The sequence below is a fragment of the Delphinus delphis genome, chromosome 17 (assembly GCF_949987515.2).
Source record: "Delphinus delphis chromosome 17, mDelDel1.2, whole genome shotgun sequence".
In the NCBI taxonomy this organism is placed as follows: Eukaryota; Metazoa; Chordata; class Mammalia; order Artiodactyla; family Delphinidae; genus Delphinus; species Delphinus delphis.
The window spans coordinates 48,142,985-48,161,305 of record NC_082699.1 but is presented as its reverse complement, the minus strand read 5'-3'; the positions used below and the strand labels follow the sequence as shown (position 1 = coordinate 48,161,305).

The 18,321-nt window shown below is 41.1% G+C and overlaps 1 protein-coding gene across 7 annotated transcripts in view; it reads left to right on the top strand.

The window, feature by feature from the left end:
• Positions 1-18,321, top strand: part of DPYS (dihydropyrimidinase) — a 155,539-nt gene that overhangs the window by 33,064 nt on the left and 104,154 nt on the right. For all 7 annotated transcript variants that reach the window (XR_009516635.1, XM_059995046.1, XM_059995041.1 and 4 more), the window contains 3 exons: positions 678-834; positions 2,084-2,225; positions 11,717-11,859. Coding sequence is in view for 6 of the 7 variants with exons in the window: in XM_059995046.1 (XP_059851029.1) it covers positions 678-834; positions 2,084-2,225; positions 11,717-11,859 (442 nt within the window). In the remaining variant the exon portion in view is untranslated. The remainder of the gene's footprint in view (positions 1-677; positions 835-2,083; positions 2,226-11,716; positions 11,860-18,321) is intronic.

The following is an 18,321-nucleotide window of genomic DNA, read 5'->3' as shown; positions in this document are numbered from 1 at the left end:
TCTTCCATTTAGGTTGCTATTGTAAATAGTGCTGCAGTGAACATCGGGGTGCATGTAACTTTTTGAATTATAGTTTTCTCTAGATATTTGCCCAGGACTCATACTTTAATGGAGATAATAATAGCTTTTTCCAGATAGGGTTTTTGAGAAGATTCCATTAGAATGGCACATATTTCAGCCAGCTTTTGCTAGGTTATGCTACAGTGACAAATTAACTGAAAATATCAGTGGCTTACAATGGCAGAGATTTATTTCTTATTCATACTCATATCCATCATCGGTTGGCTCTGCCTCTGCTCTATAGTCTCTTCATTCTGAGACACACCTGAAGAAGCAGCTTCTACTGGTCTCATGACAGAGGGAGAACTCATTGTGGCTCTAACAGGTTCTGCTTGGAAGCAGCACATGTTACTTCTATTCATATATAATTGGCCAAAGGAAGCCATGAGGCCAAGCCTAATATCAGCGAGTGGGTACAGTCATCTACCACAGCATGCAGTGCACACTGACTGGAGCATAGGAAAGGCTCGGTAAACAGTAGATTTTACTTTTCAGTCCTGATCAGAGAGGTAAATTGTAGTTTAGGTAGGACAGAGAAGACTAATATTTATGTGTTTGTCAAATGGCTCTCTTAAGAGCAAATCGAGGTGCTGAACGCTTCCCTTTGAACTTTCCAGGGAAGGTGGTCTATGGAGAAGCCATCGCAGCAGGTCTCGGCACAGATGGCACTCACTACTGGAATAGAGAATGGCTCCATGCAGCCCATCACGTTATGGGTCCACCCCTACGACCGGACCCTTCAACGCCTGACTTCCTCATGAATCTATTGGCTAAGTAATAGTTTAGTAGATGATTGTAAGGTATTTTGCCAAAAGAAGATGTTTTGCTGGTCCCAAATCTTGAGTGTTTTGAGTGTAGGAGATCTTGTCCTACCATCTGGACCTTCCATTGACCTCCCAGTCTTCTGTCCTACTTGACCTCACAGGCCCTGGGGAATCCTTCATCTGGAGACCCAAAAGCATTGGCTTAATTGTGTTATGATGTGGTATAAAATCTCTCCTGGCCACAGAGAAATCGGATCATTTTTACTGAAATTTTCCTCTGCTCTGATGTTTTCGTTGTCTTTTCTATCTCTTGCTGCCTAGGACCAGGTCTCTTCAATATGCCCTATTTTTATCATACAGAATAGTCTTGAGTATTTTTCTATGCTGAAACAACCCAGGAACCAGATGTGCTTGTTGTATAGATACAAGAGATGATGATCTAGGGCAGAGCCACTGGAGAGGTGAAAGGCAAAATCCTACCCTCTGAGCAGGTTATCCCCATGAAAGGCCATCCAAACTATTTTCAGATGCTGTTTTGGGAGACATGTTGATCATTTATTCTTGAGAAATACACCATTCATGGACATTCAGACATTCCCCATTCACGGATACTCAGATCCAAGTTAACAAAAGAGCTTTTCACCACAGACTGTCCAAGAGTTCACTTGCCATTTCCTTTCAGGCTCCTACCTCCTTCAGCCTTCTACATCCCCAAGGTGACTCACAGGTCAAAGCACAATTCCTGTTGCTCGTGACCTCAACATCCTCAGCCAGTGTCCCACCTCTGCTCATCACAACATTGCCATGTGGCCAGGGGCTGCCTCTGTTCATGTGGATCACCCTGGTTCACCTTTGTGTAGTTCTGTACTCACAAGAAATTTTCACTTATGTTATTGCCAGTGACCCTGAATAATTGTCATCAAGTATATATAATAACCAATTTCTAGATGAGAAACTGAGCACTGGACAAACTCATAGTCACATAGCCAGTAGGTGATGGAGCCTAGAACCCACTTTTTCTGACCCAAGCACGATCCTTCATCATACTTCATGTAAGAGTATTATTCTCCCAAAGTGTTTCCTGGAATAGAGGCAGGCATGGGTGAAATATGTACTTGAAAAAGCTGCCCATTCTCCATTGCAGTTTTCTGACTGTCAGTTGAGAATGGGGTCCAGAGACCAGGGAAGGTTATGGTAGCTTCCTCCTGACATATTCTATCTACTCACCCCTATTGCTCTTGTGTGTTTCTCTTTTACAGTGGTGATCTAACCATAACAGGGTCTGACCACTGCACTTTCAACACCTGCCAGAAAGCTCTTGGGAAGGACGATTTTACTAAGATTCCCAATGGAGTGAATGGTGTTGAGGACCGGATGTTAGTAATATGGGAAAAAGGCGTGGTGAGTTTCACAGGATTCAGTCTGTTTTGCCTGATTTTTCAGCCAGAATCTGGCCCATTTTAGGACCAGAGTGGCAAAAGCCTTCATAGAGAAGTTTTTTGATTGTTTTCACTAGAGTGGAAACTGGGAATACAACAGTAGCATCACCACCATGCCATCCCCCAAAATAATAATGAAAAACAATTTTCTTCTCTGCATGGTTTAGAGGATCTTTGCACCATGATGCAGACATTAGGGTATAAATTTAGATTGGGTACCTAGAGGATTATTCTTGAAATCTTTGAAATGTAATAGCACTTCTACTTGATTTCCATGTTTTTGAATCCTAGTTCCTCATGTGTCACTGATATAAATACTTCGAATGATTGAAAGGACATCAAGAATTTTTATTACGTCCATACCTCCTTTTCATATAAAAATGTAGATGCCCCTTTTAAAGAACTTTTGGATATTATGTTTTAAAAACTGCTATATGAGGTTACATAAATAATAATCCAAAATATAGAAAGAGATTTTTTTTTAATTTCATGATTTAAAAATTTCTACCTGAGGATGAAGAAGAATCAAATGGCTAAATGTTCATGTTAGCCTATCCAGCCAGCTGGCAGGTGTAGTTGTAAAGATCAGCAGTGGAGACTTGCCTGGTAAGACCTGAGGTCCCCATTGTCATGCCATTCTCACCCATCTCTCAGAACCCCTCCCTTCAATGGCACATTAATCACATCTCACACCACAGAATCCCTTACACATACCCCTCACTTCTAGCTCTAATGTTTTACCAGGTCTTGTCAATTTTATTTCCAAAATGCCTCCTTATTTCCACCATCATGTCCACCATTCTACTTTGAGGCCCATGTCTTGTTTGGATCATTGCAGTAGTCTCACAGCTGGTGCCCCTGCCTCCACTCTCTGCCTTGCTACAATCTATCCCACACTCTAAGACCAGAGTTGCCTTTCAAACACCAGGGTCTGTTCATGCTACTTTCCTCTCTAAAATCCTTTAATTTTCAGCATTACTTATTGGATGACATTTGAACAGTTAATTTACATGCAAGGACCTTCAAAACATCTCTACAGCCCTATCTTCTACCAATTGTCCTCTCCACCCCCTGCTACCTCTACTCTAATTCTAAGCATCCCAGATAACTTTTATTTTCTTTCTCTTCGCTTAGACTTTTTTTTTTTTTTTTAGGAGACTCTAAACATATTTATTTGCCAAAGTTAACTTTCCTTTCTCATCTTTGTAATCTGGAAGTGTGGTCTAGAAAAGGCATGTGTTATTATTTCCATGTTTTCCATAACTAGATGAGGTTAAAATTCATTCTCTGTCTTATTTATTTATACTTTTTTTTAAACATCTTTATTGGAGTATAATTGCTTTACAATGGTGTGTTAGTTTCTGCTTTACAACAAAATGAATCAGTTATACATATACATAAGTTCCCATATCTCTTCCCTCTTGCGTCTCCCTCCCTCCCACCTTCCCTATCCCACCCCTCTAGGTGGTCACAAAGCACCGAGCTGATCGCCCTGTGCTATGCGGCTGCTTCCCACTAGCTATCTACCTTACGTTTGGTAGTGTATATATGTCCATGCCTCTCTCTCGCTTTGTCACAGCTTACCCTTCCCCCTCCCCATATCCTTAAGTCCATTCTCTAGTAGGTCTGTGTCTTTATTCCTGTCTTACCCCTAGGTTCTTCATGACATTATTTTTTTCTTAAATTCCATATATATGTGTTAGCATACAGTCTCTCTCTTTCTGACTTACTTCACTCTGTATGACAGACTCTAGGTCTATCCACCTCATTACAAATAGCTCAATTTCATTTCTTTTTATGGCTGAGTAATATTCCATTGTATATATGTGCCACATCTTCTTTATCCATTCATCCCATGATGGACACTTAGGTTGTTTCCATCTCAGGGCTATTGTAAATAGAGCTGCAATGAACAGTTTGGTACATGACTCTTTTTGAATTATGGTTTTCTCAGGGTATATGCCCAGTAGTGGGATTGCTGGGTCATATGGTAGTTCTATTTGTAGTTTTTTAAGGAACCTCCATACTGTTCTCCACAGTGGCTGTATCAATTTACATTCCCACCAACAGTGCAAGAGTGTTCCCTTTTCTCCACACCCTCTCCAGCATTTACTGTTTCTAGATTTTTTGATGATGGCCATTCTGACTGGTGTGAGATGATATTTCATTGTAGTTTTGATTTGCATTTCTCTAATGATTACTGATGTTGAGCATTCTTTCATGTGTTTGTTGGCAGTCTGTATATCTTCTTTAGAGAAATGTCTATTTAGGTCTTCTGCCCATTTTTGGATTGGGTTGTTTGTTTTTTTGTTACTAAGCTGCATGAGCTGCTTATAAATTTTGAAGATTAATCCTTTGTCAGTTGCTTCATTTGCAAATATTTTCTCCCATTCTGAGGGTTGTCTTTTCGTCTTGTTTATGGTTTCCTTTGCTGTGCAAAAGCTTTGACGTTTCTTTAGGTCCCATTTGTTTATTTTTGTTTTTATTTCCATTTCTCTAGGAGGTGGGTCAAAAAGGATCTTGCTGTGATTTATGTCATAGAGTGTTCATATGTTTTTCTCTAAGAGTTTGATAGTTTCTGGCCTTACATTTAGGTCTTTAATCCATTTTGAGTTTATTTTTGTGTATGGTGTTAGGGAGTGATCTGATCTCATACTTTTACATGTACCTGTCCAGTTTTCCCAGCACCACTTATTGAAGAGGCTGTCCTTTCTCCACCGTACATTCCTGCCTCCTTTATCAAAGATAAGGTGACCATATGTGCGTGGGTTTATCTCTGGGCTTTCTATCCTGTTCCATTGATCTATCTTTATGTTTTTGTTCCAGTACCATACTGTCTTGATTACTGTAGCGTTGTAGTATAGTCTGAAGTCAGGGAGCCTGATTCCTCCAGCTCCGTTTTTCGTTCTCAAGATTGCTTTGGCTATTCGGGGTCTTTTGTATTTCCATACAAATTGTGAAATTTTTTGTTCTAGCTCTGTAAAAAGTGCCAGTGGTAGTTTGATAGGGATTGCATTGAATCAGTAGATTGCTTTGGGTAGTAGAGTCATTTTCACAATGTTGATTCTTCCAAGCCAAGAACATGGTATATCTCTCCATCTATTTGTATCATCTTTAATTTCTTTCATCAGTGTCTTATAATTTTCTGCATACAGGTCTTTTGTCTCCTTAGGTAGGTTTATTCCTAGATATTTTATGCTTTTTGTTGCAATTGGAAATGGGAGTGTTTTCTTGATTTCACTTTCAGATTTTTCATCATTAGTGTATAGGAATGCCAGAGATTTCTGTGCATTAATTTTGTATCCTGCTACTTTACCAAATTCATTGATTAGCTCTAGTAGTTTTCTGGTAGCATCTTTAGGATTCTCTATGTATAGTAACATGTCATCTGCAAACAGTGACAGCTTTACTTCTTCTTTTCCGATTTGGATTCCTTTCATTTCCTTTTCTTCTCTGATTGCTATGGCTAAAACTTCCAAAACTATGTTGAATAAGAGTGGTGAGAGTGGGCAACCTTGTGTTGTTCCTTATCTTAGTGGAAATGCTTTCAGTTTTTCACCATTGAGGACGATGTTGACTGTGGGTTTGTCATGTATGGCCTTTATTATGTTGAGGAAAGTTCCCTCTATGCCTACTTTCTGGAGGGTTTTTATCATAAATCGGTGTTGAATTTTGTCAAAAGCTTTCTCTGCATCTATTGAGATGATCATATGGTTTTTCTCCTTCAGTTTGTTAATATGGTGTATCACGTTGATTGACTTGCGTATGTTGAAGAATCCTTGCATTCCTGGAATAAACCCCACTTGATCATGGTGTTTGATCCTTTTAATGTGCTGTTGGATTCTGTTTGCTAGTATTTTGTTGAGGATTTTTGCACCTATGTTCATCAGTGATATTGGCCTGTAGTTTTCTTTCTTGGTGACATCCTTGTCTGGTTTTGGTATCAGAGTGATGGTGGCCTCGTAGAATGAGTTTGGGAGTGTTCATCCCTCTGCTACATTTTGGAAGAGTTTGAGAAGGATAGGCGTTAGCGCTTCTCTAAATGTTTGATAGAATTCGCCTGTGAAGCCATCTGGTCCTAGGATTTTGTTTGTTGGAAGATTTTGAATCCCAGTTTCAATTTCAGTGCTTGTGATTGGTCTGTTCATATTTTCTATTTCTTTCTGATTCAGTCTTGGCATGTTGTACATTTCAAAGAATTTGTCCATTTCTTCCAGGTTGTCCATTTTATTGGCATAGAGTTGCTTGTAGTAATCTCTCATAATCTTTTGTCTTTCTGCAGTGTCAGTTGTTACTTCTCCTTTTTCATTTCTAATTCTATTGATTTGAGTCTTCTCCCTTTTTTTCTTGATGAGTCTGGCTAATGGTTTATCAATTTTATTTATCTTCTCAAAGAACCAGCTTTTAGTTTTATTGATCTTTGCTATCGTTTCCTTCATTTCTTTTTCATTTATTTCTGATCTGATTTTTATGATTTCTTTCCTTCTGCTAACTTTGGGGTTTTTTTGTTCTTTCTCTAATTGCTTTAGGTGCAAGTTTAGGTTGTTTATTCGAGATGTTTCCTGTTTCTTAAGGTAGGATTGTATTGCTATAACTTCCCTCTTAGAACTGCTTTTGCTGCATCCCATAGATTATGGGTCGTCGTGTCTCCATTGTCATTTGTTTCTAGGTATTTTTTGATTTCCTCTTTGATTTCTTTAGTGATCACTTTGTTATTAAGTAGTGTATTGTTTAGCTTCCATGTGTTTGTATTTTTTACAGATCTTTTCCTGTAATTGATATCTAATCTCATAGCATGGTGGTTGGAAAAGATACTTGATACAATTTCAATTTTCTTAAATTTACCAAGGCTTGATTTGTGATCCAAGATATGATCTATCCTGGAGAATGTTCCATGAGCACTTGAGAAAAATGTGTATTCTGTTGTTCTTGGATGGAATGTCCTATAAATATCAATTAGGTCCATCTTGTTTAATGTATCATTTAAAGCTTGTGTTTCCTTATTTATTTTCATTTTGGATGATCTGTCCATTGGTGAAAGTGGGGTGTTTAAGTCCCCTACTATGAATGTGTTACTGTCGATTTCCCCTTTTATGGCTGTTAGTATTTGCCTTATGTGCTCCTATGTTGGTGCTCCTATGTTGGGTGCATAAATACCTTATGTGCCTTATGTGCTCCTATGTTGGTGCTCCTATGTTGGGTGCATAAATATTTACAATTGTTATATCTTCTTCTTGGATCGATCCCTTGATCATTATGTAGTGTCCTTCTTTGTCTCTTGTAATAGTCTTTATTTTAAAGTCTATTTTGTCTAATATGAGAATTGCTCCTCCAGCTTCCTTTTGGTTTCATTTGCATGAAATGTCTTTTTCCATCTCCTTACTTTCAGTCTGTATGTGTCTCTAGGTCTGAAGTGGGTCTCTTGTAGACAGCAAATATATGGGTCTTATTTTTGTATCCATTCAGCCAATCTGTGTCTTTTGGTGGGAGCATTTAGTCCATTTACATTTAAGGTAATTATCAATATGTATGTTCCTATTCCCATTTTCTTAACTGTTTTAGGTTAGTTATTGTAGGTTTTTTCCTTCTCTTGTGTTTCTTGCCTAGAGAAGTTCCTTTAGCAGTTGTTGTAGAGTTGGTTTGGTGGTGCTGAACTCTCTCAGCTTTTGCTTGTCTGTAAAGGTTTTAATCTCTCCATCAAATCTGAATGAGATCCTTGCTGGGTAGAGTAATCTTGGTTGCAGGTTTTTCTCCTTCATCACTTTAAATATGTCCTGCCAGTCCCTTCTGGCTTTTAGAGTTTCTGCTGAAAGATCAGCTGTTAAGCTTATGGGGATTCCCTTGTGTGTTATTTGTTGTTTTTCCCTTGCTGCTTTTAATATGTTTTCTTTGTATTTAATTTTTGACAGTTTGATTAATATGTGTCTTGGCATATTTCTCCTTGAATTTATCCTGTATGGGACTCTCTGTACTTCCTGGACTTGACTATTTCCTTTCCCATATTAGGGAAGTTTTCAACTATAATCTCTTCAAATATTTTCTCAGTCCCTTTCTTTTTCTCTTCTTCTTCTGGAACCCCTATAATTCGAATGTTGGTGCATTTCATGTTGTCCCAGAGGTCTCTGAGACTGTCCTCAGTTCTTTTCATTCTTTTTTCTTTATTCTGCTCTGCAGTAGTTATTTCCAATATCTTATCTTCCAGGTCACTTATCCGTTCTTCTGCCTCAGTTATTCTGCTATTGATCCCATCTAGAGTAGTTTTAATTTCATTTATTGTGTTGTTCATCGTTGTTTGTTTCATCTTTAGTTCTTCTAGGTCCTTGTTAAATGTTTCTTGCATTTTGTCTATTCTATGTCCAAGATTTTGGATCATCTTTACTATCATTATTCTGAATTCTTTTTTAAGTAGACTGCCATTTCCTCTTCATTTGTTAGGTCTGGTGGGTTTTTATCTTGCTCCTTCATCTGCTGTGTGTTTTTCTGTCTTCTCATTTTGCTTATCTTACTGTGTTTGGGGTCTCCTTTTTGCAGGCTGCAGGTTCGTAGTTCCCGTTGTTTTTGGTGTCTGTCCCCAGTGGCTAAGGTTGGTTCAGTGGGTTGTGTAGGCTTCCTGGTGGAGGGGACTAGTGCCTGTGTTCTGGTGGATGAGGCTGGATCTTGTCTTTCTGGTGGGCAGGTCCACGTCTGGTGGTGTTTTCAGGTGTCTGTGGACTTATTATGGTTTGTGGACTTATTATGGTTTTAGGCAGCCTCTCTGCTAATGGGTGGGGTTGTGTTCCTGTCTTGCTAGTTATTTGTCATAGTATGTCCAGCACTGTAGCTTGCTGGTCGTTGAGTGAAGCTGGGTGCTGGTGTTGAGATGGAGATCTCTGGGAGATTTTCGCCGTTTGATATTACGTGGAGCTGGGAGGTCTCTTGTGGACCAGTGTGCTGAAGTTGGCTCTCCCAACTCAGAGGCACAGCACTGACTCCTGGCTGCAGCACCAAGAGCCTTTCATCCGCACAGCTCAGAATAAAAGGGAGAAAAAGTAGAAAGAAAGAATTAGTAGAAGTAGAAAGAAAGAAAGGAAGAAAGGAGGGAGGGAGGGAGGAAGGAAGGAAAGAGGGAAGGAAGGAAAAAAAGAAAGAAGATAAAGTAAAATAAAATAAAGTAAGATAAAATATAATAAAGTTATTAAAATAAAAAATAATTATTAAGAGAAAAAAAAAACGGACGGATAGAACCCTGGGACAAATGGTGGAAGCAAAGCTATACAGACAAAATCTCACACAGAAGTATACACATACACACTCACAAAAAGAGGAAAAGGGGAAAATATAAATCTTGCTCTCAAAGTCCACCTCCTTAATTTGGGATGATTCCTTGTCTATTCATGTATTCCACAGATGCAGGGTACATCAAGTAGATTGTGGAGCTTTAATCCGCTGCTTCTGAGGCTGCTGGGAGAGATTCCCCTTTCACTTCTTTGTTCTCACAGCTCCCAGGGGCTCAGCTTTGGATTTGGCCCCGCCTCTGCTTGTAGGTCGCCGGAAGGCGTCTGTTCTTCGGTCAGACAGGACAGGGTTAAAGGAGCCGCTGATTCGTGGGCTCTGGCTCACTCAGGCCGGGGGGGAGGGAGGGGCACGGAGGGCGGGGCGAGCCTGCGTCGGCAGACACAGGCATGACGTTGCACCAGCGTGAGGCGCGCCTTGCTTTCTTCCGGGTAAGTTGTCCCTGGATCCCGGGACCCTGGTAGCGGCTGGCCGCACAGGCTCCCCGGAAGGGGGTGTGGATAGTGACCTGTGCTCGCACACAGGCTTCTTGGTGGCGGCAGCAGCAGCCTTAGCGGCTCATACCTGTTTCTGGGGTCCGCGCTTTTAGCCGCGGCTCGCGCCCGTCTCTGGAGCTCCTTTAAGCAGCGCTCTTAATCCCCTCTCCTCGCGCACCGGGAAACAAAGAGGGAAGAAAATGTCTCTTGCCTCTTCGGCAGCTCCAGACCTTTTCCCGGACTCCCTCCCGGCTAGCCGTGGCGCACTAACCCCCTTCAGGCTGTGTTCACGCCGCCAACCCCAGTCCTCTCCCTGCGACCGAAGCCCGAGCCTCAGCTCCCAGTCCCGTCAGCCCCGGCGGGGCGGCAGACAAGCCTCTCGGGCTGGTGAGTGCCGGTCGGCACCAATCCTCTGTGCGGGAATCTCCCCGCTTTGCCCTGCGCACCCCTGTTGCTGTGCTCTCCTCCGTGGCTTCGAAGCTTTCCCCCTCCGCCACCCGCAGTCTCCGCCCGCGAAGGGGCTTCCTAGTGTGTGAAAACCTTTCCTTCTTCACAGCTCCCTCCCACTGGTGCAGGACCCGTCCCTATCCTTTTGTCTCTGTTTATTCTTTTTTCTTTTGCCCTACCCAGGTACGTGGGGGGGGGGGGGTTCTTGCCTTTTGGGAGGTCTGAGGTCTTCTGCCAGCGTTCAGTAGGTGTTCTGTAGGAGTTGTTCCACGTGTAGATGTATTTCTGGTGTATCTGTGGGGAGGAAGGTGATCTCTGCGTCTTACTCTTACGCCATCTTCCTGGAAGCCTAGACTTTCTTGATAACAGTCCAACCTTTCACTGAACTTGTGTGAATTACAATGAGTACCTTCATTACAGCAGATTTTCATAATATATAAAGTGTATAAATGGCTTTAAAGTGATCGGATACCTCTTCATAATATACAGGAGCCTATGTTATTTTCTGAAACATTCAGATGGTTTATTTAGGGGAAAATTACTTTCAGGACATGGTTCTTAATGTTTTTATGAGATGAGGACTCTTTGATAATTAAATAAACCTTAAGGATGCTCTTGCCATGTAAATGTACATAGGGATGAATTCTCAACATTTAAAAACAAATCATTTTAGAGGGATCACATCCCACTGAAGTTTGTCCATATTAAAATCTCTTACAGCAGACAGTCCATGCCTGTTGGTTCATGTAAATTTCAGTAGCACAAAATTGAATCTTAGTTGATTTCTAAACGCGTAGTCACCTGAATTATAGGTCTATCTTATTTTAACTCTGTAATATTCCACATAATGTCTACATGATCATCTCATAAATCTTAGGCCTAGATTATAAATGTAGTAGGTGGTGGTAGTAAACTTTAAACAAGAATTGGAAATATTGTTACCAATATTTAGCTCTTGTCTGTGATTTTGGAAAGAATGGGAAAAATTAATGGGGCTGTTTTGTTAAGCTGGTAGGTTTCTGAAAGCTTATCTTCAGGCTTCCATATATAACCCCATTCATCCCCATCATTATCATTATGATTGTTTAAGATTTATCAGTATTCACAGGTGTGTTTGGCTTCACGATATAAGAAATTAGGTGCAATTTTATTTGGTTCTAAAAGATAAAATTCTTGTACTTTGATTGACAGGAGATTTTTAGTGTTTTATCATTTATCAGAAAAAGAAATGTATTTTCTTCCTTGAATTGTTTTACAGCACAGTGGCAAAATGGATGAAAACTGGTTTGTGGCAGTTACCAGCACAAATGCAGCTAAAATCTTTAATCTGTATCCAAGAAAAGGAAAAATAGCTGTGGGCTCAGATGCTGACATTGTGATTTGGGACCCAAAAGCCACAAGGTAAGTCTAAGTTTTTGTATTGGCTTCTCCATGGAGAAAAAGCACTAACTTGCGAAGAAATTTTCATTGGCCTTAATTAGCCATTTCTTATTAGGTGATTTATTTAGCCAGGCTCGGGTATTTTGAGCCTATGCACAAGATAAAGGTTTTGATGTACAAACATTCTTTTGTTTTCCTTGGCATAGAGAATGTAAAAGTTGTGTTGCTTCCCATTCCCTGGAAATGCATGTGTGTATAAAACCAGTATGAATTTCCCACTTTAGTGCTTGGCAAACGCCTGAGTTCACATGGAGGAAAGGTGCAGAGCAATGAAGAAAAGGAAAGGCTTAGTTTGAAAAGGGCTGCATTGACAACTCGAAATAATTACAGCCTTTTTACAGCTTCCAGATAGAAAAATTCCAGCACAAAGGATGTCACTTTTAGTTAGCCAAATTTTCCAGCTGAGTTCATCTTGAGCCTGTCATTCCCAGTAGACTCCGGCTTTTTGTTTCCAATTTCCATAATTCTATGTGAGTATCGCAGGTTTGGCTGATTCCACCAATTCAGAAAAGTATTCAGTAGAAGCTGAAGCTTTGTTAATTTCTCCTTATAGGATGTTGGCACAGACAACACCTGCATCCTGATTTCTGTTTTTCATAAACTCTGCAGCTGTAATGGAGAAAATCCCACATACTTTAACGTTGCGTGTGTGTGTGTGTGCATGCACGCGTGTGTGTGCATGCACGCGTGTGTGTGCAAACAGGGATACGATAAGACCTTCTACCTTTACCGAAAATGCATTTATTCAAAGTCTATTAAGGGTTATGTTGTAGTAAACAGACGTCTATGTAGGCATACCTTATTGCACTTCACAGATACCATGTTTTTAACTAACTGAGGGTTTGTGGCAAACCTGCATGGAGCAAGTCTATCAGCACCAGTTTTCCAATAGCATTTGCTCGGTTTGTGTCTCTGCATCATATTTTGGTAATTCTTGCAGTACTTGAAGCTTTTTCATTATTATTACATTGATTGTGGTGATCAGTGATCTTTGATGTTACTACTGTAATTGTTTGGGGACGAACTGAGCCCCTGTAAGACAGTGAACTTGTGTGTGTTCTCACTACTCCACCAAACGGCTGTTCCCCCATCTCTCTCCCTCTTCTTGGGCCTCCCTGTTCCCTGAAACACAACAGTATTGAAATTCGGCCAGTTAAGAACCCTACAGTGGCCTCTAAGTGTTCAAGCAAAAGGAACAGTTTCATGTCTCTCACTTTAAATCAAAAGCTAGAAATGATTAAGGCAAATTGAAAGCTGAGATAGGCTGAAAGCTAGGCCTCTTGCACCAAACACTTAGCCAAGTTGTGAATGCAAAAGAAAAGTTACTGAAGGAAATTAAAGGTGCTACTCCAGTGAACACACGAATGAATGATGAGAAAGTGAAACAGCCTTATTGCTGATACAGAGAAAGTTTTAGTAGTCTGGGTAGAGGATCCAACCAGCCACAGCATTCCCTTAAACCAAAGCCTAATCCAGAGCTTTAACTCTCTTCCATTCTATGAAGGCTGAGAGAGGTGAGGAAACTGCAGAAGAAGAGTTTGAAGTTAGCAGAGGTTGGCTTATGAGGTTTCAGGAAAGAAGTCATCTCCGTAACATAAAAGCACAAGGCAACGCAGCAAGTGACCCAGAAGATCTAGCTAAGATCATTAATGAAGGTGGCTACACTGCACCACAGATTTTCAGTGTAGATGAAATAGCCTTATATCGGTAGAAGATGCCATCTAGGACTTGCACAGCTAGAGAGGAAAAGTCAATGCCTGGCTTCAAAGCTTCAAAGGACAGGCTGACTCTCTTGTTAGGGGCTAATGTACCTGATGACTTGAAATTGAAGCCAATGCTCATTTACCATTCTGAAAATCCTAGGGCCCTTAAGAATTATGCTAAATCTACTCTGACTGTGCTCTCTAAATGGAACAACAAAGCCTGGATGACAGCACATCTGTGGATATTGCTGAATATTTTAAGCCCCACTGATGAGAGCAACTTCTCAGAAAAAAAGATTCCTTTTGAAATATGACTGCTCAGTGACTATGCACTTGGTGACCCAAGAGCTCTGATGGAGATGCACAAGAAGATTCATATAAACATTTTTGCATTTCTCATGAGATTGTAACAAAAGCCTTCTGAAGTAGGCATAAAAATTATTAATATCTCATCTTACAGATGAGAGAGTGGACGGACATTCAGAGACCTTAAATGACATGCCTGGGTTCTCCAGCTTGGCACTGATGAGCTGGGAACAGGATCTACACATCAGGCTCTTGGGCTGTGCTGGTTTTCTAATCTTAGCGCTTAGTTATACACAATAAGCAGACATCAATAGAGAAGACTCAGCACTAGTAATCACATGCCAATATGTATCATTTTCCTAAAAGACACATATAAAAATGTAAATATTTAATTTTCTGTTATCATTACTGTTACAAAGTGAAGGACAGATATTATATAAGAAATACTAGAGAACCGATAAGTGAAAGTGATAGAAACTTAAAAGCACAGAGGCTTTTTAGCTTGACCTTAAGTTAGTTATTCTTAGGCTAGAAATGAAGGAAATTAAGCAGGTAATATGTAGATCTTAAAAAAGAATAAGAACTAAACATCTGGATCATTAAGGGCTATTCTGAAACAACTGACTAGGAAAAGGAGGACAAAGAATGTTATAGAAATCAGTAGCTAACACTGGTGAGAGAGTGGTCTAAATTTATATAGTCTGAAAACATGACTCAAAGAGACATAATCACAGCCTATAAATATCCTCCAAGCAACAATATATGCGGTAAGTAAAGGAAGTGACTTATTCACAACCCTGAGTTCAGGTCATTTTTCTTTGTCCAGTTGTCTAAGGAAGACAATGCTTTACACCTGAGCTGGTGTTGTCCTCAGACTTTACAACAGCGGAGGAGACTAAGGCTGGTACCGCTGGAGATACCCAGGTGTAGGGTTAAAAAGAAGATCCACAGGGAATGGCCTTCCCATGGCTCTCCACCTTGCTAGGAATTAGACCGGACAGTTTGAGTGTTCTCATTTCTCCCTCACCTTTGAAAAGGAATCATATTTGAAGAAGGAGAAAGTGCATTTATCATAGTTCATATCAAAAGAGAGAATTTGACAGAAACTGAATGCACCAGCCTTCTCTACTCTTGGCCCGCTTGTTAGGAGAAAGTTGCTCATCTGAGCTGGCTGTTCCTGACCAAAATTTATGCTGATGACCTCAAGGAGGACCTGTATGGTGCGAGATAATATTTTAAGCCTTCACTAACTGTCTGCAAGTCACCCATAGCTTCCCCCTGTCTCCAGCCACTACCCCACCGGCCGTGACGGTCTGCCTCTCCTCGCCTCGCAGACTGCGTTCTCTGGAATGCCGCACGCCTACCGACCATGCTGCGTCACAGCCTTTATTCACTGTCTTTCTCCCTCGTTAACATTCTTGAAGTCTAATTCCATTTTTTTTTTTTTTTTTGCGGTACGCGGGCCTCTCACTGTTGTGGCCTCTCCCGTTGCGGAGCACAGGCTCTGGACGCGCAGGCTACGCGGCCATGGCTCACAGGCCCAGCCGCTCCGCGGCATGTGGGATCTTCCCATACCGGGGCACGAACGCGTGTCCCCAGATCAGCAGGCGGACTCTCAACCACTGCGCCACCAGGGAAGCCCCTTTTTTTTTTTTAAATTCCATTTTTTAAAATAAACGTGTTGTTCCAGAATAGTTTTAGATTTACAGAAAAGTTGCAGAGTTAGCACAGAGACTCCCAGATGCCCCACAGTGGGTTGCCGTTATGATTATCTTACATTACTCTGATACATTTGCTACAATGAATGAACCAGTTCTGATATGATATTATTAACTGGAGTTCATACATTGAGACTTTCTTAGTTTTTGCCTAATATTCTTTTTCCATTCCAGGATCTCATCCAGGACACCATATGGCATTTAGTCATCATGTTTCCTTAGGCTCCTTTGGTCTCTGAGAATTTTTCTGACTTTATTTTCTTATTTTTATTGAAGTACAGTTGATGTACAATGTTGTGTTAATTTCTACTGTACAGCAAAGTGATTCAGTTATACACACACACACACACACACACACACACACACACATATATGTTCTTCTTTATATTGTTTTCCATTATGGTTTATCACAGGATACTGAATATAGTTCCCTGTGCTGCACGGTAGGAGCTCGTTGTTTACCCATTCTGTATATAACACTTGGCATCTGCTAATCCCAGCCTCCCACTCCATCCCTCCCTCTTGACAACCACAAGTCTGTTCTGTATGTTTCTGACTTTATTTTTGATGACCTTGACAGTTTTGAGGAATTCTGGTCAGGTATTTTGCAGAATGTCTATTTCCTTTTTTTTTTTTTTTTTTTTTTGACGTTATTAGCCTGGGGTTACGGGTTTGGGGAGGAAGACCATAGAGGCAAAGTACTATTTTCATCACAATCTTTCAAGGGTACCTACTATCAACGTGACTTCTCACTGTCGTCGTTGACCTGGATCAGCTGCGTCTGTTTTCTCCACTGTACAATTAGTCGTTTCTTCCCCTTTCCATATTGTACTTTTTAGAAGGAAGTCACTATGCACAGCCCACACTTAAGGAGTGGGGAATTATGCTCTAGTTTTATGTTTTAACTGATTCTACAACCCCAGAGTCTGACCCAGTTCAGCACAGAGTAGAAACACAATAAACGTTGAAGGGGTGAGTGAGAAGGATACAGGTTCCACACTGTATGGAAGATTGATGTGATTAAGACATGGCATAAACTCTATTATATACTTGAAGGTTGCTAAGAGAGTAGATCTTAAATGTTCTAACCACAAAAAAGAAATGGTAATTATGTGACATGACGGAGGTGCTTTGGCAGTAATCATTTTGCAATATGTAAGTGTATATCAAATCAATGTGTTAGGGACTTCCCTGGTGGCGCAGTGGTTAAGAGTCCACCTGCCAATGCAGTGGACACGGGTTTGATCCCACTTGCCACGGAGCAACTAAGCCCGTGCGCCACATCTACTGAAGCCTGCACACCTAGAGCCCGTGCTCCGCAACAAGAGAAGCCACTGCAATGAGAAGCCCGCGCACCGCAACCAACAGTAGCCCCCGCTCTCTGCAACTAGAGAAAAAGCCCGCACGGAGCAACGAAGATCCAACACAGCCATAAATAAATTAATTATTTTTTTAAATCAACACGTTAAACTCACACAATGCTATATGTCAATTACAGTTCAATAAGGCTGAGGAAAAGTAAAGAAATGACATAAAGGAAAATTGGAAAGATTTTATTCAGCAACAATTATAGTGAGAGGAAAAGTAAGAAGAACAGCATTTCCTCCCTTTTTTTTTTAGTTTTTTATTAATTAATTAATTTTTGCTGTGTTGCGTCTTCGTTTCTGTGTGAGGGCTTTCTCTAGTTGTGGCAAGCGGGGGCCACTCTTCATCGCGTTGCGCGGGCCTCTCACTATGGCGGCCTTTCTTGTTGCGGAGCACAGGCTCCAGACGCGCAGGCTCAGTAGTTGTGGCTCACGGGCCTAGTTGCTCCGCGGCATGTGGGATTTTCCCAGACCAGGGCTCGAAGCCGTGTCCCCTGCATTAGCAGGCAGATTCTCAACCACTGCGCCACCAGGGAAGCCCTTCCTCACACTTTTAACGTATTGCAGGTTATCGATAATTGTTGAAATGAATGAAGATGAATAAAGGAGAAAGGATTCTCTAAGAAAAGAAGAAAGAACTGCTTCACGGGTCTTCTTTTCCTTGTGTTCCCTTCATTTTTGAGGTTGGGGCGCAATTAGCTTTTTAAGCAGCTCTTGTAATAAATAAGAGAAGAAAATGAAGTTAACAGAGAGCTATCTTCCTGGTTCTTTCATTCAGTCAGCAAGGAGCATCGCTGAGAGCCAGGTATGAGGGTCAAGGCTGTACAAGAGCCAGGCCCTGCCTTTGGGAAGCTGACAGTCTGTGGAGAGGAGATAAGAGATAAAGTCAAAGGGTCTCAGCCTCAGGAGGAATGTGTTAAGGATATCACGTGGGAGGCAGAAACAAGGTGCCGCGGAAGCCCAGGGAGGAAAGATCATTCTTGCACTAGTGCAGTCATTGGCATAGGACCTAGGGTCACGTTAGAGAGGAGAGGAAATGAGGCTTCTGACCCTGAGAGTCAAGGCTAAACATGGAGGTGAGGTAGACTGAGGCATTGGTAGCAGGGTCTGGGTGGAGGCAGTTAAGGCCAGGGATTACAAGCAGAAAGCACAGGTTCAGGCTGTGGAAGGGGACTGGAGGATGAAGAGGTCGTGGGCTGCCTATCTCCAGTTTTAATCTTGTTCGTTACAGACACAGGCAATTTTAAAGAGAGCTCATCTAGTGAAGAAGCATCATTTAATCAAATGAACAAATAGATATATCTGTAGGTTTTTTTTCTTGCAAGATACTCC